Source organism: Hermetia illucens, chromosome 2 (genome assembly GCF_905115235.1).
Source record: "Hermetia illucens chromosome 2, iHerIll2.2.curated.20191125, whole genome shotgun sequence".
NCBI lineage: Eukaryota > Metazoa > Arthropoda > Insecta > Diptera > Stratiomyidae > Hermetia > Hermetia illucens.
In genome coordinates, this window is record NC_051850.1 from 116,841,453 (window position 1) to 116,866,251 (window position 24,799).

At 43.1% G+C, this 24,799-nt stretch overlaps 1 protein-coding gene across 1 annotated transcript in view; it reads left to right on the top strand.

The window, feature by feature from the left end:
• LOC119650353 (hemicentin-1-like) overlaps positions 1-24,799 on the top strand; it is a 118,369-nt gene that overhangs the window by 47,217 nt on the left and 46,353 nt on the right. The window contains exons 9-22 of the mRNA XM_038053035.1: positions 4,237-4,400; positions 4,453-4,603; positions 4,668-4,877; positions 11,600-11,765; positions 11,823-11,938; positions 12,121-12,281; positions 18,810-18,960; positions 19,020-19,235; positions 19,287-19,583; positions 19,653-19,830; positions 19,908-20,019; positions 20,078-20,226; positions 20,296-20,390; positions 24,651-24,745. Of these exons, the coding sequence (XP_037908963.1) occupies positions 4,237-4,400; positions 4,453-4,603; positions 4,668-4,877; positions 11,600-11,765; positions 11,823-11,938; positions 12,121-12,281; positions 18,810-18,960; positions 19,020-19,235; positions 19,287-19,583; positions 19,653-19,830; positions 19,908-20,019; positions 20,078-20,226; positions 20,296-20,390; positions 24,651-24,745 (2,261 nt within the window). The remainder of the gene's footprint in view (positions 1-4,236; positions 4,401-4,452; positions 4,604-4,667; positions 4,878-11,599; positions 11,766-11,822; positions 11,939-12,120; positions 12,282-18,809; positions 18,961-19,019; positions 19,236-19,286; positions 19,584-19,652; positions 19,831-19,907; positions 20,020-20,077; positions 20,227-20,295; positions 20,391-24,650; positions 24,746-24,799) is intronic.

The following is a 24,799-nucleotide window of genomic DNA, read 5'->3' on the forward strand; positions in this document are numbered from 1 at the left end:
TGTTCTGTTCTGTTCTGTTCTGTTCTGTTCTGTTCTGTTCTGTTCTGTTCTGTTCTGTTCTGTTCTGTTCTGTTCTGTTCTGTTCTGTTCTGTTCTGTTCTGTTCTGTTCTGTTCTGTTCTGTTCTGTTCTGTTCTGTTCTGTTCTGTTCTGTTCTGTTCTGTTCTGTTCTGTTCTGTTCTGTTCTGTTCTGTTCTGTTCTGTTCTGTTCTGTTCTGTTCTGTTCTGTTCTGTTCTGTTCTGTTCTGTTCTGTTCTGTTCTGTTCTGTTCTGTTCTGTTCTGTTCTGTTCTGTTCTGTTCTGTTCTGTTCTGTTCTGTTCTGTTCTGTTCTGTTCTGTTCTGTTCTGTTCTGTTCTGTTCTGTTCTGTTCTGTTCTGTTCTGTTCTGTTCTGTTCTGTTCTGTTCTGTTCTGTTCTGTTCTGTTCTGTTCTGTTCTGTTCTGTTCTGTTCTGTTCTGTTCTGTTCTGTTCTGTTCTGTTCTGTTCTGTTCTGTTCTGTTCTGTTCTGTTCTGTTCTGTTCTGTTCTGTTCTGTTCTGTTCTGTTCTGTTCTGTTCTGTTCTGTTCTGTTCTGTTCTGTTCTGTTCTGTTCTGTTCTGTTCTGTTCTGTTCTGTTCTGTTCTGTTCTGTTCTGTTCTGTTCTGTTCTGTTCTGTTCTGTTCTGTTCTGTTCTGTTCTGTTCTGTTCTGTTCTGTTCTGTTCTGTTCTGTTCTGTTCTGTTCTGTTCTGTTCTGTTCTGTTCTGTTCTGTTCTGTTCTGTTCTGTTCTGTTCTGTTCTGTTCTGTTCTGTTCTGTTCTGTTCTGTTCTGTTCTGTTCTGTTCTGTTCTGTTCTGTTCTGTTCTGTTCTGTTCTGTTCTGTTCTGTTCTGTTCTGTTCTGTTCTGTTCTGTTCTGTTCTGTTCTGTTCTGTTCTGTTCTGTTCTGTTCTGTTCTGTTCTGTTCTGTTCTGTTCTGTTCTGTTCTGTTCTGTTCTGTTCTGTTCTGTTCTGTTCTGTTCTGTTCTGTTCTGTTCTGTTCTGTTCTGTTCTGTTCTGTTCTGTTCTGTTCTGTTCTGTTCTGTTCTGTTCTGTTCTGTTCTGTTCTGTTCTGTTCTGTTCTGTTCTGTTCTGTTCTGTTCTGTTCTGTTCTGTTCTGTTCTGTTCTGTTCTGTTCTGTTCTGTTCTGTTCTGTTCTGTTCTGTTCTGTTCTGTTCTGTTCTGTTCTGTTCTGTTCTGTTCTGTTCTGTTCTGTTCTGTTCTGTTCTGTTCTGTTCTGTTCTGTTCTGTTCTGTTCTGTTCTGTTCTGTTCTGTTCTGTTCTGTTCTGTTCTGTTCTGTTCTGTTCTGTTCTGTTCTGTTCTGTTCTGTTCTGTTCTGTTCTGTTCTGTTCTGTTCTGTTCTGTTCTGTTCTGTTCTGTTCTGTTCTGTTCTGTTCTGTTCTGTTCTGTTCTGTTCTGTTCTGTTCTGTTCTGTTCTGTTCTGTTCTGTTCTGTTCTGTTCTGTTCTGTTCTGTTCTGTTCTGTTCTGTTCTGTTCTGTTCTGTTCTGTTCTGTTCTGTTCTGTTCTGTTCTGTTCTGTTCTGTTCTGTTCTGTTCTGTTCTGTTCTGTTCTGTTCTGTTCTGTTCTGTTCTGTTCTGTTCTGTTCTGTTCTGTTCTGTTCTGTTCTGTTCTGTTCTGTTCTGTTCTGTTCTGTTCTGTTCTGTTCTGTTCTGTTCTGTTCTGTTCTGTTCTGTTCTGTTCTGTTCTGTTCTGTTCTGTTCTGTTCTGTTCTGTTCTGTTCTGTTCTGTTCTGTTCTGTTCTGTTCTGTTCTGTTCTGTTCTGTTCTGTTCTGTTCTGTTCTGTTCTGTTCTGTTCTGTTCTGTTCTGTTCTGTTCTGTTCTGTTCTGTTCTGTTCTGTTCTGTTCTGTTCTGTTCTGTTCTGTTCTGTTCTGTTCTGTTCTGTTCTGTTCTGTTCTGTTCTGTTCTGTTCTGTTCTGTTCTGTTCTGTTCTGTTCTGTTCTGTTCTGTTCTGTTCTGTTCTGTTCTGTTCTGTTCTGTTCTGTTCTGTTCTGTTCTGTTCTGTTCTGTTCTGTTCTGTTCTGTTCTGTTCTGTTCTGTTCTGTTCTGTTCTGTTCTGTTCTGTTCTGTTCTGTTCTGTTCTGTTCTGTTCTGTTCTGTTCTGTTCTGTTCTGTTCTGTTCTGTTCTGTTCTGTTCTGTTCTGTTCTGTTCTGTTCTGTTCTGTTCTGTTCTGTTCTGTTCTGTTCTGTTCTGTTCTGTTCTGTTCTGTTCTGTTCTGTTCTGTTCTGTTCTGTTCTGTTCTGTTCTGTTCTGTTCTGTTCTGTTCTGTTCTGTTCTGTTCTGTTCTGTTCTGTTCTGTTCTGTTCTGTTCTGTTCTGTTCTGTTCTGTTCTGTTCTGTTCTGTTCTGTTCTGTTCTGTTCTGTTCTGTTCTGTTCTGTTCCCGTTTCACCTCCATGTCATGCCATCTAATGGCTCTCAGGTTATCAAGCTTACACTTCCTAGTGAATGGTACTATATTGACCTTGGCTGAATTTATGCGCAGTCCCGCTTTTCTGCATCAGCTACTTGTAATTCGCAGTCTGTTTGAATACTGTCACACAGGGTATCTTTATATTTGCCTCAATAGATTAAAACAATATCATCAGCGTAATCTTGAACGTGTACCTCGAGTTCATCAACTACCATGCTCCACTTCCATGGTGATTATACCCCGCCTTTGTGGACAACCTTGAGTAGTGTTTCGGTTGACCGTTAGCGATACGAACAATGTCAGGCAAATTGGTCTAAAAAATTTAAGGTAAAAAGGATGATTTTTATCCACTTTTGGAATCTTAGGTAAGATCATAAAATAGGCCGTATCTCTTTCTGGAGTAGTGGTGGGAAAATGCTATCTACTCGAGGTGACTTCAGTGAGTTAAAGGTCCCCACTGCCCATTTTACTGAAGCTTCCGAGCATATCTATTCGGCCAGTTTTCAATTCTTTCTTTTTTCACCTCCTGCCCGTTATTGGGGTATCAGACGGAATGCTATTGTTTTTCGCTGTGTGTTAGGACCCCCAGATTTGAGTTCTGAGAAGCAGATGTATCCTGCCCCCCCCCCCCCCCCCCATTCTCGGTAAATGTCGTATCTTCGTTCTTCAGGCAGACAGAAGATATTGCTTTGTCTTTGGCTGTAGCTTTATATAGCTTGGATACTTCTGTGGTTTGTTCTATTCCTTCACGGAATTCCCTGAAACTCTTTCGTTTTGCTTCCATGATCGCGTTGCTATGCGCTATCAATGACCTTTCGTACCTCTGCCAGTCCCCAGTTTGTTTCGGCCGGTTGAAGAGTTTTCGCACCTTCTTTCTCATTCTGGCGCAGTTCCTGTCCCACCAGCGTACATCCCTTGATGACTTGACTGTTTTAGTTGGACAGCTTGCCTCATTTGATGACTCTGTGGAAACCTTTCACCACTATTTCTAGCTCTATTTCGCTCCTGACTTCACCCCGTTCACCTATAGATGAGTCCTGTTGTCATTCAGGTGATTTTTATGGCAAGTTGCCCTCCATAAAATTATGTCTAGTAAATCTTGTCTGATCGAAAGCGTATGCCAGTGAACACAAACTCTTTATTGCATCTCCCACTTATCTTCATGACAATGAGATCCTCAATTATTTCCTGCTTCTCACGAGTGAGTGAGCTCCAGAAATACTTCCGGTATTATGGCCAGTTGAATGCTCTTTACAGTATTAGGATAGCTAATGGCTGGTCTCCTGGCTCCTGCCTTCATCCCTAACCGCCCGAGATTTCCCCTCGCTTGGGCTCGGGTGCAGATCTATTGGAAGTATTTCTCTCTTCCAGGTTGATTTCCGCTTCTCTTCGCTTTCATGGCTCTCATGCAAAAGCCTTAGGTCTTTCCTGAGCCTTCTTAAGGGCCTCGTCTGGTTTCAGGCCATCCTTCAGATAGCGCCCCACTCAGACCAGTTTCCTTCTGTGGTGTGTCTAATCTGGTGACCTCAGACCTTGCTTTCTGAAGTGTTTTTCGATCCTCGAGCTAGTTTCGTAGCGTTTTGTCAATGGTAGGGTCACCTCGAACAATGTGTGGTTATCATTGCCCAGTATCGGACTTGGTTAGTGAGAGGCTTGGTTCTTGGAGAGCCACGCATCAACCCTAGAGATTGATAGGTTGGCTTCCAGAAGGCCGTATTCCGCATCAGTTGTCCTGGAGTTTACTACTTGGCCCATTTACACTTACAGTCTTCTTGCACTGTTTTTTTGCAGTCGAACCAATACCCTGGCAAATTGAGATGGCGCAGACGGATATGCAGGCTACAGAGCACGAAGCAAACTTCGAAATCAAATGTACGATCACTCCAGAAAAACGCCTAATTCCCGTGCAGTGGCTATTCAATGGGGAACATCTATCAGACTCTGCTCATTTCACGGTACATATGTTTTTCTTTTCAGTGGTATCACAGAAAAAATTTCTCTTTAAAGGTTGCAGGGCGAACTCTTAAACTCCATGGAGTGAATCGAAAACACGATGGAACTTACACCTGCATCGGAACTCATAATGGAATCTCTCTGAATTCAACAGGATATTTGAAAGTTCTTTATCAGCCAGAAATATTTGGGCCGTTGTTAGAAAGTGAGATAAGGGTTCTATGAAAATACTCCGAGCAACACTACTTAAAACATATCATTTACTTCAGAGTATATTGTGAAATACGAGGACAGAGTGATGTTGGATTGTACCGCCGAAGGGAATCCCAAGCCGATTATAAAGTGGACACGGGAAAGTGGAGAGACATCAAGTAATATTATTGAGAAATTCACACCAAGTCATTATGGAGCCCATATATGCGAAGCATCTAATGGGGTTGGTAAACCAGCGAAGAAGTATGTGATTCTGGAAACGCAATGTAAGTATAAGTAATCTTATCAAATATCATTTCAGGATAAAAAACAGTTTTCAAAAATGTTGATTTAATTACGAGGTCCATGATAAAATATAAAATAATTGGAAGTTGAAGTTTTCCTGTATCCTTACTATAAATGCACATACTATATGTGCACATGTGTCGTCTTTCATAGAATGATGATGCAAAGTCTCGCTTTGCCGTCAGTGGCGTTACTGAAAAAAATCGAGGTTGTGAACTGCACACGTCGCAATTACACTTTGGCATGTATAAGGTATAGAAGTCGCCAATAAGATCGGAAAGTTTGGTGCAAATTCTATAGTTATTAACAATACTTCAGCAGACGAAAATTCCCATTTTATGAGAAATTACTTGAAGTGAATTTAAAATTGCATAGTGTCAACAAAACTAAAAGCTACTGATACTACACAATTTGTATTGGACTCCCGCAATGGTCAGCGGTCGGACCACTTTCTAAGCGCCTTTCCGCCATTAGATAACTAGTCTAAAAACGTTTGACACATTAATTCCAGCTAGCGGTCCCCATCTCGCCCGGAAAAGCTTTCAAGTCAGGAAATTCTTTTCACTAAAGGGAAGGGAGAGAAGAAGAGAGAAGGGAATGAATATGTGTGTCCAAAGACCTTCACTCATCCTGCCTCCCAGAGTTCGAAATCAATTTTCTCGACGAAAAGAAAAATCCGAACGTAATGGGCAACATATCAGCAGTTTTCTAACAGTCTTATGCGGATGAAGCTCCCTTGAATCAGCATAGAATTACTGACGCTGACAGCAGCGTGCTCTTGAAAAGAAAATGTGGCCATCATCGGGCACCAGCCCTTTGCTAAACTGACAGCTAGTGGATAATACCTTAAAGATTTTCTGCATACCTTCATTCTCGCTTGAAATTTGGGTAATCAATATGCCTAAGTCTACCATGTGCCTGGCTAAAACAACGCGTTCGGCAACAAAAGATGACAGCAACCACTGTAAATCACCCTGTTCTTAAACCAAATTGGCAGCAGGAGTTTTTGGCTGTGTTAAACATACAGAATTGTCAGCACGCTAATGCCCTCTTTGACTTTGTTGACCATTGTCAATCTTACCCCTCTTCAGCGGTATGAAAATAAATACTCCCCTCCAGGCACGCAGTAGATGTGCTGTTGGGTACGGTTATTCGAAGCCTGCGTCAAACAGCGGAACTTATGATAATCCTTCCGCAATTCGGTTATTACGTTAATAAAGGAATTTAAGGCAGTATTCGCCCTTTTCAACGTTCACGATTAACGTGCAGGGAGAGCACCAGGTTGGTTCACGCCGAGCGATAGTGTCCACTACTTCAACTTTGATATACTTAAAAACTACTACACATTTACGGGTAAGCCTCTTCAACTCTGGCAAGGACAGTCGACCCCCGCGCGGTTTATGCCTAAAGCGATCTGCGCAGCTTCAGGGATTCACTTTGGGCGCTGGAAGTCTTACCCGGCGTTTCAGTCCTTGACACTCATACCATGGATACTGTGACAAGCCCAACCGCAGTCATTTCTTTCTCCTTCCTTAGTATCTTCACAATATTAGTGTTATTATTCATCAAGGCGATGGTACCTGTTGATCACGTGCTAGAGGGTAGGCCACAATAGGTGTACCTTTGACAACAAATTTCTACCAGAGTTTTCAGAAAACTGGAGAAGTGGCGCACGATTTAATGCATATCACCCCAACACGGTCCGAGAGAAACTGCTTCTCGATACACGCCTTGTCGTGGTGGGGTAACATGCATTAGATTGCTACTACACTAGAAGTATTCAAAACACATGAAAATGGAAGCAGTGGATTTCAACTCTCTACATTTTTTAGTAATCAAGTCACAGAGACACAGATTTCGGAGGCTTCACTAGATTCATGTACTCCACACAGAAATCTGTTGATATTATGCTCTCTACTTCAGTGGAAAGTCTGCACCCAGTGTCTACGGCGCGATCCACCCGAAAGGAGAGTACAACAACCCAACCCGGGACTCCTTTAGAGCATACTATCAGGAACTGTAAAGTGGAAGAGAAGCTTCTAGGATGTGCCGAGTCCTTAAAAGGAATGAGTCCACCAAGTTAGACCCTCCCAGAAAGCCACATCGGACTTCCATGGATCCCAAAATGAAATCAGTACAAATTCTCTTGGAAGTACACCATTTGGGATAACAGGTAACACAAGTGGTAGGGAGATAACTGGCAGCTAGTGCAAACCTTTAAATAGTAAAGTGTGGTAAGGGGAGTTGGGAAACAACGAGAGTGCTGGTCACCAATGAAAGAGCTAGAGTTGCTTTACTCTTGTTCCAATATTTCAAAGCACCTGGCACGGATGGTATGTATCCGCAGTACTAAGGGTACACAACACTCAGAGCGACTTCCAAGAAATATTTTTGGAACATGTCTTGCTCTATACTAGGTGCTTACCTTTTGGCAGAAGCGTAAGATAGTCTAAATACCGAAACCTTGGAAAGATGACAATTCAAAGAATGTCGGGCAAACCAGCTTAATATTATTTTCACTGTAATAGGATAGGATTGTCCGTGTTAACTAAGAGGATCTACAGTATGCTAGAGGGAGATTGTTGAATGTTGAAGTGGGTGTTTTTCGCTACCTAATGACATAAGCAACGTAGACTGCCGGGGTGCTATCGGCGCTTATGTAGAATATGTTAGTCGAATCACTTCTTTCTGAACGGCAAAATCTGGCCATTCACGCCCAAGTTTTTGGAGATGACGTGGCTTTGCTGAGTGTTAATCGGGATCTCGGAACAGTATGTAAGAACATACAATGCGCCGTTCATTTGATTGGCAATTGGCGACCGAGGCATGTACTTTCAATAAATTTTAATAGAACCACCTTTGGATTATTTACAAAAAGGAGGAGGGAGGAGGACCTTTTGCTCAACACGGGAGCTTAGATAATGTAGATATATGTTAAAAAAAGTCAAGCGACGGCGGCTTTACGGTTTCTTACCAGGGCAGAGGCAAATCGTCAGACGCTGCCTCACCTCTGCCCTGGGAGCAGCGTGACCGTAGCGGCTCGCAGATGTTGAATGCTCCTTTATATAATTCGTAAAACACGACATGCCTACGAATTATATTGAGCGCAAATCCGCCTTGCTGACCAAAGCTGGCCATGGCTCTCAAAACGAATAGATATATGTTGTTATCATTAGCCCGATGTTCGGTGCCATGAGTAAGGCCAACGGAACAGTTCCAACTGGATTACCTTTACATTGAAATAGTTGGTCATTGTCTAGTATATTAGACTCGTGAAATAACGAACACCCAAATAGCAAAAGCCAGTTTTTTGACATTATCATCATCACTAACGGCACAACAATCGGTATCCGGTCTAGGCCTGCCTTAGAAAGGAACTCCAGACATCCCGGTTTTGGACCGAGATCCGCTGATTCGATATCCCTACAAGCTGTCTGACGTCCTGACCTACGCCATCGCCCCATCTTAGGCTGGGTCTGCCTCGTCTTCTTTTTCTACCATAGATATTGCCCTTGTAGACTTTCCGGGCTGGATCATCCTCATAAGTGACCCGCCCACCGCAACCTGTTGAGCCGGATTTTATCCACAACCAGAGGGTCGTAGTATCGCTCATAGATTTCTTCATTATGGTGAGACGTTTCGACGGAAATAGTTTTTGTAAGCTGAAATAGGGTCTATTGGCTGCCAACAATCGTGCGCGAATTTCATCGTCATAGCTGTTATCGGTTGTGATTTTCGACCCTAGATAGGAGAAATTTTCAACCGTCTCAAAGTTGTAGTCTCCTATCTTAATTGTTTTCGTTTGGCCAGTGCGGTTCGATGTTGTTCGTTCTTGCGTTCGGTTTGGCTCTGATGTCTTCACCATGTACTTCGTCTTGCCTTCAATAATGTGCAGCTCAAGATCTCGTGCTGCCTGCTCGATCTGGATGAAAACAGTTTATACGTCTCAGGTCGCTCTCCCCACGATGTCGACATCGTCAGCATAATGTGGTAGTTGGATAGACTAAAAGAGGATCGTGCTCCTCGCATTTACCTCAGCATCTTGGATTACTTTCTCGAGTACCAGGTTAAAGAAGACGGATAATAGGGCATCCTCTTCTCGTAAACCGTTGTTGATGTCGGATGATCTTGCCGCGCAGAGAAAATCTGATCTGTTGCTGATTTGCCTGAAATAAAGCCTCTTTGGTATGGGCCTATGATGTTTTGGGCGTATGAGGCTATCCGACCTAGCAAGATAGCGGAGAATATCTTATAGATGGTACTCAGCAAAATAATACCTCTATAATTGCTGCACTGTGTGATATCTTGCTTTTAATGTATGAGACAGATAATGCCTCGTGGCCAGTCGTCAGGCGTTGATTCACTGCCCCACACCTTCAGCATAATTTGATAAATCACTTGGTGTAATTGGTCGCCTCCATATTTAACCAATTCGGCTGTAATTCCATCGGCGCCTGGCGACTTATGGTTTTTAAGCCGATGAATTGCACGGACTGTTTCTTCTATGCTTGGTGATGGCAGATTTTGCCCGTCGTCTTTAGTTGGCGGGACCTACAACTCGCCGATATTTTGGTTGTTGAGCTGTTCATCAAAATACTTAACCCATCGCTCCAATATGCCCATTCTGTCAGAAATGAGATTTCCCTCTTTGCCTCGGCAGGATGAGCATCCGGGTGTATAAGGCTTCATCCTGCTGACTTGTTGGTAAAACTTCTGCACCTGATGCGGTTGCTCCCTGTACTTTTCTAGTTCACAAACTTGTTGGTTCTCCCAGGCTTCCTTTTTTCGGCTGTGAAGTCGTTTCTCCGCTCGACGGAGTTCGTGATAAGTCCTGCGCGTGCCCGCGTTCTTTGGGAATGCAACATTACTCGGCATGATGCATTCTTCCGTTCCGTTCCGTAGCTAGCTTACATTCATCGTCAAACCAGCTGTTCCGACTTTTCTTGCGGCTGGGGCCAAGTATCTTTGTGGCCGTATCAATGATAACGTTCTTCAGGTGGTTTTGAAAATTATTTGTTAATACTTCATCTTCAAAATATCTGTTGACTGCGGTTATTGCGGCATCCATTTCCCTCATATAGGTGTTGCGGAGGGCTGTGTTGTGAATGGCTTCGGTATTCACTCTCAGACGATTGTCAGAGGGGATTGTAGGTGGTGTTGTAATTCGAGCTCGGAGCACCATGCCAACGAGATAGTGGTCCGAGTCTATATAAGCCCCCTATATGTTCTGACATTCATCAAGGTTGATAGGTGGCGGCGTTCAATCAGCTCGTAGTGAATTTGGTTGAAAGTGGTCACGTCTGGAGAGGCCCTCGTATGTTTGTGGACCGCTTTCCGCGCAAACCAGGTACTTCCAACAACCATTTCGTGTGATACTGGTAACTGAATAATCCGCAGTCCGTTATCATTGATATTCCTATGTAAGCTATTGGAACCGACGTATCGCCTCGATCTCTATTATCGGATCGATGAATCTCTCATAGAAGAGAAACCTAAGGAAAACTGGGGCTATACGAAAGGATACTGGAACAACAGTCTACTTCTCAAATTTGTTCAATACGCAACTGTCCTTCAGGCTGAAGTGTATGCGATTCTAATCGCAATAACCTGGGTGGTTGACGAATGGTTTAATGGCAGGTGCATCGCAATCTATAACGATAATCAAGCTGCATTCAGGACGTTGAGCAGTCCTCTGATTACCTCAAAAATCGTTCATCTACTATGTTCGCGCTGGAGTTGCTACCGCCCGATCTCGGTATTACTATAAATTGCTTACTACTTAGCGAAGCGTTTTGACAAACCTGTACGCTACTAAACTATTGGAGGCAAAAGGGTCAAAAATGTTCAAGGTATACTTTATTCGAACTAAATTACAAGAGGAAGTACCGGTTATGTAATATTGATGATGGGCTACTGCGGACCAAACTTGTTAAGGTCATCTGAATTTTGCTTAGGCTAGTAGTGATTGACTTGAAGAAGAATCCATTCTTTGGTGACATTCATCTGATATGGTCAATACTAACCTTACAGGTATATCAACACATAACAACTGGATGGTGAATGTTTAAGAACCGGGTTAGGTAAAGTTGTTCTTTGCTGGCACTGCTACAAATTTGTAGAGTGCTATTCTAACTGTGTAGAAATGCTGGAAAGGTGAAAGCTTGATGTAATATTACTGACTTCTGAATTGTGAATTGCGGACGCGTTTAGGAATCGGGCAAAGTAATGCCCTCTTAGGGAATGATAACTATAGTTTCAGATTGGGGACTCATAATCTCTTAAACAGTATCCTATATTGGTCCCAAGAGAACTTGGAGAATGAATGAATTAAATGATATCGACGGTGCCTAGTACACATGGTTTGGTGAAGTACGTTTCAGCTCCCTCATGGACCTTCCCAAGGAACTTCCATTCCTCCTCCTCCCCTCTGAGTCTCATAGCGTTAGGTCCATGTAGTCATTGTGTCCTGTGAAAGGGTTTCAATTCGGCATGGTTTGGGACATACACTGATCCAATTACCTTAGGTTCGATAAATACAATTGAATGTCAACCGAAACGATTCCATATCCTTTTAGCTTGTCGTGGTACCAGCAAAGTCGCCCAGAATACAAATTTCTATCAATTATCCGGTCTTTCCTCCCTCAGGATTGTCCCGTTAATCGGGGCAATTAATATATTTTTGTTCTAATCATTACATTTTCAGATGGGCTAAAACCGAAAGTTCTAATGGATATGGATGAGGTTTCTGTAACTGAAGAAGAACGGGTTGAACTCACTTGTGAAGTGGTTTCAGCGAAACCCGTTAAAGTTAGCTGGAAGTTCAATGATGAAGTTATAACGCCCAAAGATGAGAGCCGGCAGATAACCAGGTATTTCCGTGGTAGCGCTACTTACTAATGGTTTAGAGGTATAACCAAAACTTTTAGTGCAGGAGATATGCACATTTTGATGATCCCTAAGGCAGAACTGGAGCATGCTGGTGACTACACTTGCGTAGCAGAAAACTTTAACGGTACAGACGACGGGAATGTCTTCCTGCAAGGTTAGTTATTTCACCATTTTTATACAAACTCCAAGGGATGATTATTTATTGTCTAATGAAGAGATTGAAAGCAGTGTTCGTTTCAAAAAGCAGCTTCAGACTAACCGTAGACCCTAATTTATACGTATAAGTCTTGGCTACAATAGCACGCTTGTTAACACCTTATGTTACAATGTTTATAGTGGAAGCGTTATCACTTGACATCAAAATGGTAGAGCCTGACATGGAAGTGTTGGAAGATGCAAGTTACGAAATAGAATGCATTGTCTCTCCGACGAAGCGGCGACTTAACTTGAAATGGATGTTCGGCGACAAAGTTTTGCACAATTCAAGTGAATTCCAGGTAAGAGGAAATGCAGCCCTTTATATACAGGGCTCAGTTGGCTCTTATAATATGGTCATCAAGGATCGTGAGGTAGCCCCTGCAATCACCTCGTTTAAACACTATTTACGACTATAATTGAACTATTTTTCTTACTGCCCCTGACTTAAATAAATGAATGTTATTTACATAGCACGTTGACCCAGAGCGCAGGTAAGTGAGGAAGGTTTGAGGTAGCGTAAACTGGGTGGTACGGTGGCAGAAGCTGTGATAAGGTGACCCAGTGGTTCCTACTGGCAAGTCTATGACTGATGTTGTAGTAGAAAATTAAAGTTATATATAACAAAGTGCGAAACATACTTGTGGGGCAATGTTACATTGTGAAATGCAAAGTGCTGCACATTGTAATATTGATCCATTGAACACGTTTAGAAGTAATCACGTGTCAGCATGTAGGTTCATAAAGTAAGTACAGTTTGAAAACCCAAATTCCCAGGGGGGATATGAGGCAACGTTTAATGAATTGCCCCTGCCCTGGACGTCAGTCAACTACTTTTTTAAAAGTTTGAGTGTCTAACTCAAAAAGAGGGGACCGTGGACCACAAAAGAGGAAGTAAGTAGCTTCCCAAATGCTCCGGCCGGTCATCAAGTGGATGCGGACTCAGGACTCCATGCATCCTCAACAAAAAAGTTCGCTATGAGACCAGTGCATCTTAAGATCGGTCGTTGATTACAATCTTGCTCCTGATAAAATAATATGGAGAGCATATAAGCCCGCCGCCAAATTAAATGGTGGGGATCGCTAGCCATTACGAATGTCAAAGAATCGTGGAATCAAGTTAACAACACAATCCACAAAGTGGTCTACGCAACTTTCGAAGTCAGCGAACCCAGACAGACAGTCATTAGCCAACATATTACGTTTTAGAATAACGATGTTCAAATGAAGGTCCATGGTAAGTCGATTAAGGATATCTTCACGATAAATTGGAAAACTGTGACGGAGAAAGAGATAGGACACTTTTAGTGCGTTAATGACATGGAATTTAACCATGGCCCAGCCGCTATCAAGTGACCTAAACAATTTAATAGCATTATATGAATATATGGTTGCCTTTCATCCCTTGGTGGGGTATAGCGCGAGTTATGTATACGCCATCGGATGACAACGTAACTAAAATACCTGCCAGATAAATTCCAACCTGAGCAATAGAAATTATATGTAAAAGTTCGAAAACAACAAAATTCATTTTTTTGAGAACTGTGGGGTCTTAAGTGCACATCAACTTGATGCCGGCCCGGACCAAATGGGGAGCAATTTACTATTTTCAGCTCTGGCCAAGCTTTGGTCAATAGAATTGGCGGATTTGTGCTCAATATAATTCGTAGTTATGTTATGTTCTGCGAATTATATAAAGGGGCACTTATCATCTGCGAGCCGCTTCGGTCACGTTGCTCCCAGGGCAGAGGTGAGGCAGTGTCTGACGATTTCTCTCTGCACTGGTAAGAAACGGTAAAGCCGTCATCGCCTTACAATTTTTTAACAAAATTCATTTGCAACCCAAAAATTGGACACCTGTCTAAAGTCTAGACACAATGTCAGCATTTTTGATGTCATGAAATTACAAAAATGCAAGTATACACCGGTAAGTTGCTTCAGCATAATTAGAATATATAAAGCGCGTAAATATAACATTCGCTCGATTGCAGTTGTACTCCTATTAGCGGAAACGAGCCTACTCAAGTTTGAATAAAGTATAATTAGTTCGAAATTTTCTCCTTCTCTGTTTTGTTCAGTGCACTCGCTCGCTACGAAACCCGCGTCAACCACACCTACGCGCCATCGCTCGCGGTAACCTGAAATGCGCTTCAGCTTCCACCACGGCTTCCCGAGACGGTCGCATTCCCCTACTGTTCTGCGGCAAGTGCCCTTGGTGCGACCCACTCGTCGGCCATCTTGGAAAAGTGGATTCCATTGTCGCCCGTATTTGAAGTGTGACCTATCCACTATCAATCCCGTCTTCCTGTTGCAGTGCGTAGGAGTCACAGGCCTGTACGCGTTGACCCATCAGACTAAGAACCTTGGTCTTGTTAGGTCTTATAGTCAGCCCAACTTTACTTGCCTCTTTTCCTAATCCAGCACTCTGGGCCCAAAGTCTATGATCCCGTAAGAGAGCAAGCAGATTCAGCAACGTATTCGAGGTGTTATTGTCCATTGAACTCCTCCGGACAAAGCAGAATGAAGGTCGTCACCAATAATAAGAACAAATAATATCGCTAACAGGGGACTCCTCTTTGGACCTCAAAATTCTCAGAGATTTTACTCGGTGCAGCACGTGCATTTTGCGCCATCACATGTCCCACTGCTAATAACTATTAGTTTCTCTCCGCCCCTCCTACGTAGAGAATTCCAAATACACTCCCTGTCCACCCTATCGAAAGCTTTCTCAAAATCAATGAAGAGCACATGCAGAGAAAATATAAAATCCGCGTTCTGCTCCAAAAGGATCCGTAAGTGTGGTCAATGCAGGAGGATCCCGAGCGAAACAAGCCGTCGAAATGTTCTTTGACGCGTTCCAAGATTATTCTAGCTATTATCTTTGGAATGGGAGGGAACGCACAGATACCTATCCAATCGTCACACTCAAAACGTGCCCTCTTCATTGGAATCTCTCCTCTCTGGGAAAGGTCTCGGATTTCCAAGATTTCCGTATGGATGGAAGCAGCAGATCAGCAGTAACTGCAAGTGCAGCGATAAGTAACCGTGGAGGGGGGGGGGGTCAAACCCAGCGGTTTTACACTGTTTGAGTGCATTGATGGCCGAAATGATTTCGCTTCTGACAAGCCATTTCATCCACAAGTGTAGGAATTTCATAGAATATGATACGGCTAAGAACAGTGGCGAATTGTGTTTTCCGTGTCAACAGGGCATTCAACCCTTTCCGCGATTCCGCAGTCAGATCTAAGATGCCCCTTCAGAACATGGGCAACGACCTGTGTAGCACCCGAACTGCGAAATAACTCTCCCACTGTTGAGCGACAACTGGATCATATAAGTGGTCGATGTTTCGAGGCCGATGTCAGCGCCTGTACATAACAAGGGACGAACATCCAACAGACAACTCCTAAATCTACTGATGATCGCGAAGTGGTCGATCTGATTGCTCGTAAGACGTCTGTCAATTGAAACCTAGCTGACCTTATGTTTAGCTCTGTATTCGAACAATGCGCCACCAATGACCAGGCGGTGGAAATTACAGAAATGAAATGATAGGTTGCTGGGATGTGCGCATAACGGTAGCAAGGGCCCTAAGAATGCTCATTCCCTCTCCAACTCGAGCGGAAGTTCCAGTGATACAAGCTGGACATTCTGGGTATAAGCGAAATAAGATGGTGGGACTGTGGAGAATACTCCTCTCCCTCTTGCGGGAATATGCGGGAAGTCACGAATGTGGAGTCGGGTTTTTTCTAACGGCTACCGCGAAGCATGCTTTCTTGACCCGGAAGCTGGTTTCTGGTGGAACACACCGGTTCAGGTCAAGACGCATCCCAATTGTACAGTTTTATTAACAAACGGAGACTTCCAATATAGTGGAGGAGGAAGCTTTTTTCGAGCAATTACACGATGTTGGGAGTGGCTTTCTAAAGGTGATATTGAGGACTGATGGGTGATTTGAATGCCACGATGAGATCCAGCAATACCTTATAAGGACAAGCGATGGAGAAACACAGTTTTGGCGACCGTAACGATAATGCTGCACTTGCAGTTACTGTAGATCTGCTACTTTCATCTTGGGAATATGAGAAGCTAGGATCCGAAAAAAGGGCGCCCGTTTTGAGAGTGAAATGATAGGGGTGCTGCGACAGAGAACAATCTGGTTTCCGCTTCCCATCCTCTTGCATTGACCACATCAATACCCTACGAATCACTTTGGAACAGTGAACGGAGTTTCTATCTTCTTCATCAGCTTTTCATCGGCTTTACGAAAGCTGGCCAGCATAGTGGCATGCCAGTGCAATAATTCACTCAATATATTGAGCGAAGATCCCCCTGAGTCCACCTCAATATTCTTTCATCCACCTCAATATTGTTCTGCTTCTGTTACCGACTGACTGTTTGGATGCTCTGTTGGTGCTACTTCCTCGCATACATTGCATTCTGAACCCCGCTGGAGTGACTTTTGACATACCATCGCAATCGGCTGAGTACGGCGGAAAATTTCGGCTTTAGTGGGTCCGGAATTTCCACTACAGTTATTTCACCGGGGATAACATGCCTCCGATCAACCCTCCGCACTTTTTTCTTCACCTATTTGCCTTAATGAGTGCCCGGACATTCCAGCGGAATTGATGAATTTTCAATGGTGGATATCTTCGGTCACTCAAACCGGTAATGCGAAAGCGAATCTTCTGACCGTGCAATCTAACACCCCCAACTGGACCACAATGCACAAGTAAGTATAACTGTGGAAACGACATATCAAGGCGCAGTCAAGACGCAGTCCATGGCCAGTGAAAATCGGGATAAGACTATAATTTATATCTCCGTGCTTTCTCTCTAGCTACTCTCATTGGCAGGGATCAACCTGTGAGTCCAGCGTCCCTTTCTAAGGTTTTGTGTGAAAGGAAACCTTTTCAAATCGATTCAATATCTGTCTTTCTGTCTATCACTCCCAATTTACTCGGAAACGGCTGAGCTGATTGTCTCGTGATCCCAACGCAACATTCGTCAGATGATGAAGGTTGTTTTTCTGTAAACTCCACTCAATTTACGTGCGTTACATAAAAGACGCGGCGCTATACCCAAAACTGGTAACGTATACAGCAAGACTGAACGCACCACTCTCACTGTAAGTATTCTAGAAGAATACCGTGGTCCCTCCATATTTGGCATCGTTTTTGCCAGGGCTACACCCGCCACAGTAGATGCCTTTTCGTGCTGCTTAAAATCGAGCTTTGCATCTATCATCACTCCGAAGTATTTGATGCCCAGCTTAGAAATGATGATGTGACTCCCAATCCTAATGTGAGCATTCTAATGCGAGCGGTTGGTGATGAGGATCACTTCTGTTTTTTTCCTATGCAACCTCCAGCCCTGCGCTCTTTAAGCAGCCCTTAACAGTACTGATTACTTCGCAAGAGTACATTTCAACATTTTCGAGATTCTTCGTTACCACAACTAGTGCTATGTTGTTAACGCAAGCCACCATGGTTTCCTCTGGAACTGGAAGATTATGTACATCATCATTGTATATGATGTTCCATGCAGGGAGCTGGTACGGAACCTTGTGGGACACCTCCGAAGACATCTTACTCTTGCGTTCCATAAACATGTAATGATACAAGTGGATATGAAGATCAAGTCGATCATCCTAAGTGGCCGACAACGACCTAGAGGGCAGAACTATTCCAGAAATCTAAACAAATTGGCTAAGTTGACCGTGAAGGTCCGCCCGCAAAGATTGAAGCTCCATCGACACGTTCTTGCACGCCTCTGTGCTAGCCAGGCTCGGGAATGTGGGGGGGTCCTTTGAGCGCTTTGATCCCTCACGCTTCATTACTACAAAACAACGTGTCTATTCCGATGCGTGGGTCCGCACCGGATTCCAAAATAGACATTAATAGGGACTTCGCGACGGCCTATCGAATAATAATTAGAACGCGAACTAAAATTGGAAAATAGAAAAAAAAAACGGCTCGACCGCGCGTGTGGAGCCGTAAATCTCCAACGTTGTTCCGCTGGATGGAGAGCTTAAAGTTTCTGGTAAGCTCCTTAAAGACGTGCTCTTTTCGCATCTGATTGATCATACCACCTCTGACCACAGGCTGATCAAAAGCTGGCCAGTTCACTATTTCACCACAATTCCAGTAGGTTGGTCTAGCCACACTTCCATGAAGACTTGCTCATCCAATGTTTTTATGGACCAGTCTGATGTTCTTCTCGGCGCTGGGTATGCCTTTTACTTGCCGTGTGACCCCCGAACTTGGGTGCGAAAGCCGTTAGTTTTGCCCAAGCTGAATTTTCTCAGCTCAATCATTCTCAAAACGAATATTCGAAATAAATTTCGAATGCCGCGAATCCTGCCGCGCCACATATATTCCCCATCAGCCTATCCTGCAGTACACTGCTTGACCCCATACTGTAGGTAAGTCACTCATCATTGTCTGGTTTGGGGAATAATTCATTTGAAGCTTATCAAGCATCGGTGAATCTTTTACTAAGTACTAAGTATTTCGCCATTTATCATCCAATAACGCATCCTTAGGTGGTTAGATGCGTTGGTGTTGCTAACGTGGTAATATGGGATGTTTAAAGTGCTGATGATTCCACCAAATAGGCCCTTTCCGGTAACTTATGAAACAAAAGTTATTAACAGTACTTTACTACATTTGACGAATTTTGAAGACGCCAATCCACTTCAACGTCTTTTACTTTGTAGGGCCGGCTAAGATGTAAACTATCTGAATTATTTCAACATTATTTTTAGTCTGGAAATCTGGACCATTTTAAGTCACAATGGCATCTAATTTTTATTCCTCACATTCAAGATCGCTAAGCACAAACTTCTCATAAAACGGGTTAGCAGAACTCATACTGGCTACTTCACATGTACTGGTGAATTTTACGGAAAGACGAAAAGGTCAGTTGGATACTTAAATGTTTTGTTCAAGCCTGAGATTATTGGACCAGATAATGAAAGTAAAGAAGAGTATTAAGTTTAAAACAAGACGCTTCCATTAAACAATATTTCTTTCAAGAACATGTCGTCGAGTTCGGAGCAAAAATCGACTTGAATTGCACTGCGATTGGCAATCCAAAACCAAAAATAACCTGGTTTAGAGAGGATGGATCAAATGCTAGTGCAACTATTGAAAAATTCAATCCTAGTCATTACGGGAATTATAGGTGCGAAGCCTCCAACGAAGTCGGCGCCCCCGCACTAAAATTTGCTTTTCTTGATAGCAAAGCTGCAAGTAAGATTTTTAATCACTAAATTATAAATTATTACAGACACTTTATTTCAGAGAAACCTGAATTAATCTATTCCGACTACTATCATGAAGTCAGAACTGGGCAAAACCTTACTCTAAAATGCGGATGTGAACAATGTGGTCCAATTTTTTATAAATCGTGGTCGCGTGTAGCAACAGATAATCAAACCGAAATAACAGGTGTCGAGGGGGTTTTGGAAAAGGATACCAAAAACTACAATTTCGACCTTAAATTAGTGAATACAAAGTCTTCAGACGCTAGCAGATACATGTGCACAATTGCAAACGAATATGGTATCGTCCGCGAGACGATGCGGGTAGAGGTTCTCGGTATAATATTTTATATCTAAGATAATCATTTATCGTGGGAAGTAATCTAAACCGTTTTAATTCTCTCAGAGGAACCAACTATAATCGAAATACTTCCGCATGGTGCAGAAAGCGTTACTGATAGCTTAGTGACTGTGAAACGAGGGAGAGAGGTTATGCTGACCTGTAAGGTGCTGGGCAGCCCGACTCCGTTAGTGCGTTGGTACAAGAATGGAAAGATAATGCCACCTCCATATGTTGGTTATTTGTTAGTGATGATTTTTAAAAATGCACCACGATTAATTTTGAAACCCAAAATCATTTCTTTTTATTTATTTTCTAAAGCATGGAAAATACAATCAAATTCGAACCGGCAAACGAGTACGACATTGGCGAATACACCTGCAAGGCTATCAACAAGCTGGGCTCTGATTTTAGGACCATAAGCCTCAATGTCGTAAGTTAGACTGCCTCATGTTATTGATTTGGCTCTAATATTAGCGTATCCATTTCAGATACCTTCTACTCTGGCAATGAAGACAATAATGGTTACCGACGAAGGGCAGACTATCAGTTTGACCTGCGAAAGCCGCAAGTTAGTTTTTAATGATAAGCCCTTAGACTTAGCCGACAGCCGTTTCAACTTCGTCAAGAATAATTTGGTGTTAGTAAATCTTTATATCATTTCATGAAAACTGAAAGTGAAGTTCAACCATTACAATCTATTTTTCAGTTTCGTAGCGGCATACCAGGACAACGGGATTTATAAATGTATAACATACAATGGGAGTATCGAGATGGAAATCGAAACTGTCCTTATAGTCCAAGGTAAGCTTAGGAAATTAAAGCAAAACAATCCAAATCAAAAGAGATCATTAAAATAATTGTTAATACCTACAATATCCGGGTTCTCCAGGAGGGAAAATCGGGTCAGCCTTCTGTTCTGCTCGCTGAATAGCTGTGTTAGGTAATAATCACTGATGAGTTGTAGAATCCATCTACGCCTCGATTCGATCTTCTAAGATTTCTGTCATGCGTTGAGAGTAGAGGCTCCCTCTTCATAAGCAACCAAACCTTTTCTTTTTCATCTCGTCTGAGGTATATAGACCTTCGAAGTACAGCGTGGAGAACAATCGGAATAACTCCTCTCATGACTAAAACCTTTGACTCCGAAACAGTACAGTATACGGGCCCTACTCCCGCACTTCGCAACTGCTGTACACTTCCTAGGTAAGGGCACAAACCTAAACAGATGGTTCAGCGGCTAGAGCGCTAGGCTCCCGCAGCAGACGGCCGCGGTTCAAATCTTACTGGTGGCGGGGGGAGTGGTATCGTAAACGGATGTCGGATATCAGTCGAGTCAGTTGTGAACCTGTTGAATCAGGGTAATAATCGCAGGCGAGCGCAATGCTGACCACGTTACATTACGCAGGGTCAGTGTACTGTAGTCCTGTAGTGCACCGTTGCGGACTTTAATGAAATGCTTTAATACTCTCCAAGCTCCTAATCTAATTGAATTGTTGCGTCAAAGGTTCATATTATTATTAACCTAAACTGAACCTTATAGAGGGACGAACTAACCATACTCATTAACAAATTTCGCTCACCGAATACACTGACCATCAGCCAATTATTCGTAAATAAAATCGTTGTTTTTCCCAGCCTTTTTTTCGTTTCTCTCCGACTTTGATATTCAAGCCAATCTTCGCAAGTGAATTCTCGTCAGCATGAGTTACATCACGATACCATCGAAAACGCCTATCTCACAATTTTTCACGTGTGGTACAATCCAATATCAATCGTGGATGTCCTCGTTGCGGAGATGACAAACAGCGCCAGTTGTGGAACCCCATTTCATCCAGATTGCGCTAATACGTGAAACAATTGCATATATCGCCAGTTCTGAGGGTCACAGTGCCTATTTCTTTGGAATCGGTCATTAAAAGTTCAGTTTCATTCAGATTCAATCCGAGGCATGTTGCATGGAAAGTGTCATCTACATAAAGCAGTGTATAGGACGTTGCACGCTAGATGTACCATATGACAGTGTCCACAACAGGAATAAAGTGGAGCGGAGAGAGGGCGCTTCCTTGGTGAGCACCGATAAAGATACGGCTTTGATACACCCACTACACTTTGAACTTTACTTCACGGGTTATGGAAGAGCAATTTAACCCAGCGCACGAGGTCCTCTGGTACTGGGTGTTGCTCCACAGTAAACCAGATGAGTTCGTTGACTACACTGTCAAAAATCTTCATGATATGGGTGAGCAACCGTATCGGACGGTAACTTGAACACTCTGCTGGACTACTACATTGGGAAGGTCATGCTTTCTTGCCAGCCAGATGGTGTTCTACCCCCCGTAATAACACGATTGAAGAACTCACTGAACCACAACTTTTTTTAATAGACCGCTCGGCTAACAGCGATCGCTTTTTTTTTGCTTTCCCGTTAGTATCCTTATAAATTTGCCAATTGGCTAGTGTTTTATCGCCGGAAAACTTGTTGTAGAGGCTTTCTATTTGACGAATATTGATTTGGACATCACGAATCTAAAGCCAGGTATCTCGGCAGATAAATCGTTTACCTGGCTCGGAGAGCCCGAGGGTGCCATAGGCTGCTTTGCGCATCGTGTTTTTAACTTGGTCCCACGATTCATGGACATTCGTAATAGTTGGTAATCGCGTAAGTGAGATCATTTCTTCTTTTTTCTCACGAAATCGTCACCAATAACGGCGCAACAACCGATATCCGGTCTAGGCCAGCCTTAATAAGGAACTTCAGGCGTCCCGGTTTTGCGCCGAGGTCAACCTATTCGATAAATGGCCCGACTACCGCAACTCATTGAGCAGATTTTATCCATAACCTGACGGTCATAGTATCGCTCATAGATTTCGTCGTTACAGGCTACGGAATCGTCCATCCACATGTAGGGGGCCAACAATTCTTCGGATGATTCTTGTCTCAAACGCGGCCAAGAGTTCGCAACTTTTCTTGCTAAGAACCCAAGTTTCCGAGGAATACAGGACTGGCAAGAACATTGTCGTGTACAGTAAAAGCTTTCACCCTATGGTGAGACGTTTCGAGCGAAATATTTTTTGTAAGCTGTAATTGGCTCTGTTGGCTGACAACAACCGTGCGCGGATTTTATTATCGTAGCTGTTATCAGTTGTAATAGATAGAAGAAATTATCAACGGTCTCAAAGTCGTATTCTCCTATCCTTATTCTTCCTATCTGACCAGTGCGGTTTGGTGTTGTTGGTTGGTTGGTTTTCGTTGCTGATGTTGCCAACATATACGATGTCCCACGATGTCGATATCGTCAGCATAGGCCAGTAGTTGGGTGGACTGAAAAAGGATCGTACCTCTTGCATTTACCTCAGCATCACGGATCACTTTCTCCAGGGCCAGGTTAAAGAGGACGCATTATAGGGCATCCCCTTATCGTAGACCGTCGTTGATGTCGAATGGTCTCGAGGGTGATCCTGCTGCTTTTATCTCGCCTCGCACATTGGTCAGCCTAGTCAGTCTTATCAATTTCGTCGGGATACCGAATTCTCTCATGGCCGTGTTCAGTTTCACCCAGCGGCTTTAAAATCGATGAAGAGATGGTGCAACTGATGTCCATATTCCATCTGATCTATTACTGATTTACCTGGAATGAAGCCTCTGTGGTATGGGCCAATGATGTTCTGGGCGCATGGGACTATCCGGCCTAGCAAGATAGCGGAGAATATCTTATAGATGGTACTCAGCAACGTGATACCTCTATAATTGCTGCACTGGATGATATCTCCCTTTTTATATATGACACAAATAATGCCTCGTTGCCAACCATCAGGCATTGATTTGCTGTCCCATACCTTGAGCACAAGTTGATGAACCACTTGGTGTAACTGGTCGCCTCCATATTTAACCAATTCGGCTGTAATTCCATCGGCTCCTGGCGACTTTTAAGCCGATGAATTGCACGGACTGTTTCTCCTATACTTGGTGGTGGCAGTATTTGTCCGTCGTCTTCAGTTGGCGGGACCTCCAACTCGCCGATGTTCTGGTTGTTCAATAGCTCATCAAAGTACTGAACCCATTGCTCCAATATGCCCATTGTATTGATTCGCTGTCCCATACTTTGCGCACCAGTTGATGAATCGTTTGGTGTAATTGGTCGCCTCCATATTTAACTAATTCGGCTGTAATTCCATCGGCGCCTGGCGACTTATGATTTTTAAGCCGATGAATTGCACGGACTGTTTCTTCTATACTTGGTGGTGGCAGCATTTGTCCGTCGCCTTCAGTTGGCGGGACCTCCAACTCGCCGATGTTCTGGTTGTTCAGTAGTTGATCAAAGTACTCAACTCATCGCTCCAATATGCCCATTCTGTCGGAAATCAGATTTCCCTCTTTGTCTCGGCAGGATGAACATCGAGGAATGTTAGGCTTCATCCTGCTGACTTGTTGGTCAAACTTCTGCACCTGGTGCGGTTGCTCCCTGTACTTTTCTAGTTCACAGACCTGTTGGTTGTCCCAGGCTTCCTTTTTCCGTCTGTGAAGTCGCTTCTCCGCTCAAGTAATAATGTAATGCATAATCCAGGAAAGTTACGTAATCCTGGAAAGTTTGACAAAAATCTGACTATTATCAACAAAGTTATAGAGGGTCAAAATTTCATGTATTTCACTTGAATTTATCGCACTTGAATTTATCGCACTCTAAGACGTGTATGACGCCATCATCATATAAGGAGAACGGCGGAGTTGGAGTTTGGAAAAACATATGTATCAAGGAGTATTTTGAACTGGGGGTATACGCGAATGGGAAAACGTGAATAGGGTATTCCTCATGCAAGAGGAACACAGCGCCACACGTCCAGCTTCCGTTATTCGGACTTGTTCACCCTTAGTCTATGGTCGCTATTCAATACATTAAACACTAAGCACCACTAGTGAAATAATCTCTCCGCCAAGCACTTTGAGGCGCTCTTTCCTGAAGGCAGCTTGAAGACATAGATACACCACCACTATTATAATAAATAATATCTGTTTCCATTATGAAAACATGTCTATAAACTTCAGTTATTTTATGAAATTAGTTGCTCCCCTGATTTTTCCAAGTGAAGACGATCACGTTCGTATCCGCAAGAACGGAGAAGCAGTACTAAAATGTGGAACTCGTGGAAATCCTCTGGTAAAAATATTATGTGAGAAACTAAATTTTCATTGTTTATTGATTTCAAAATTT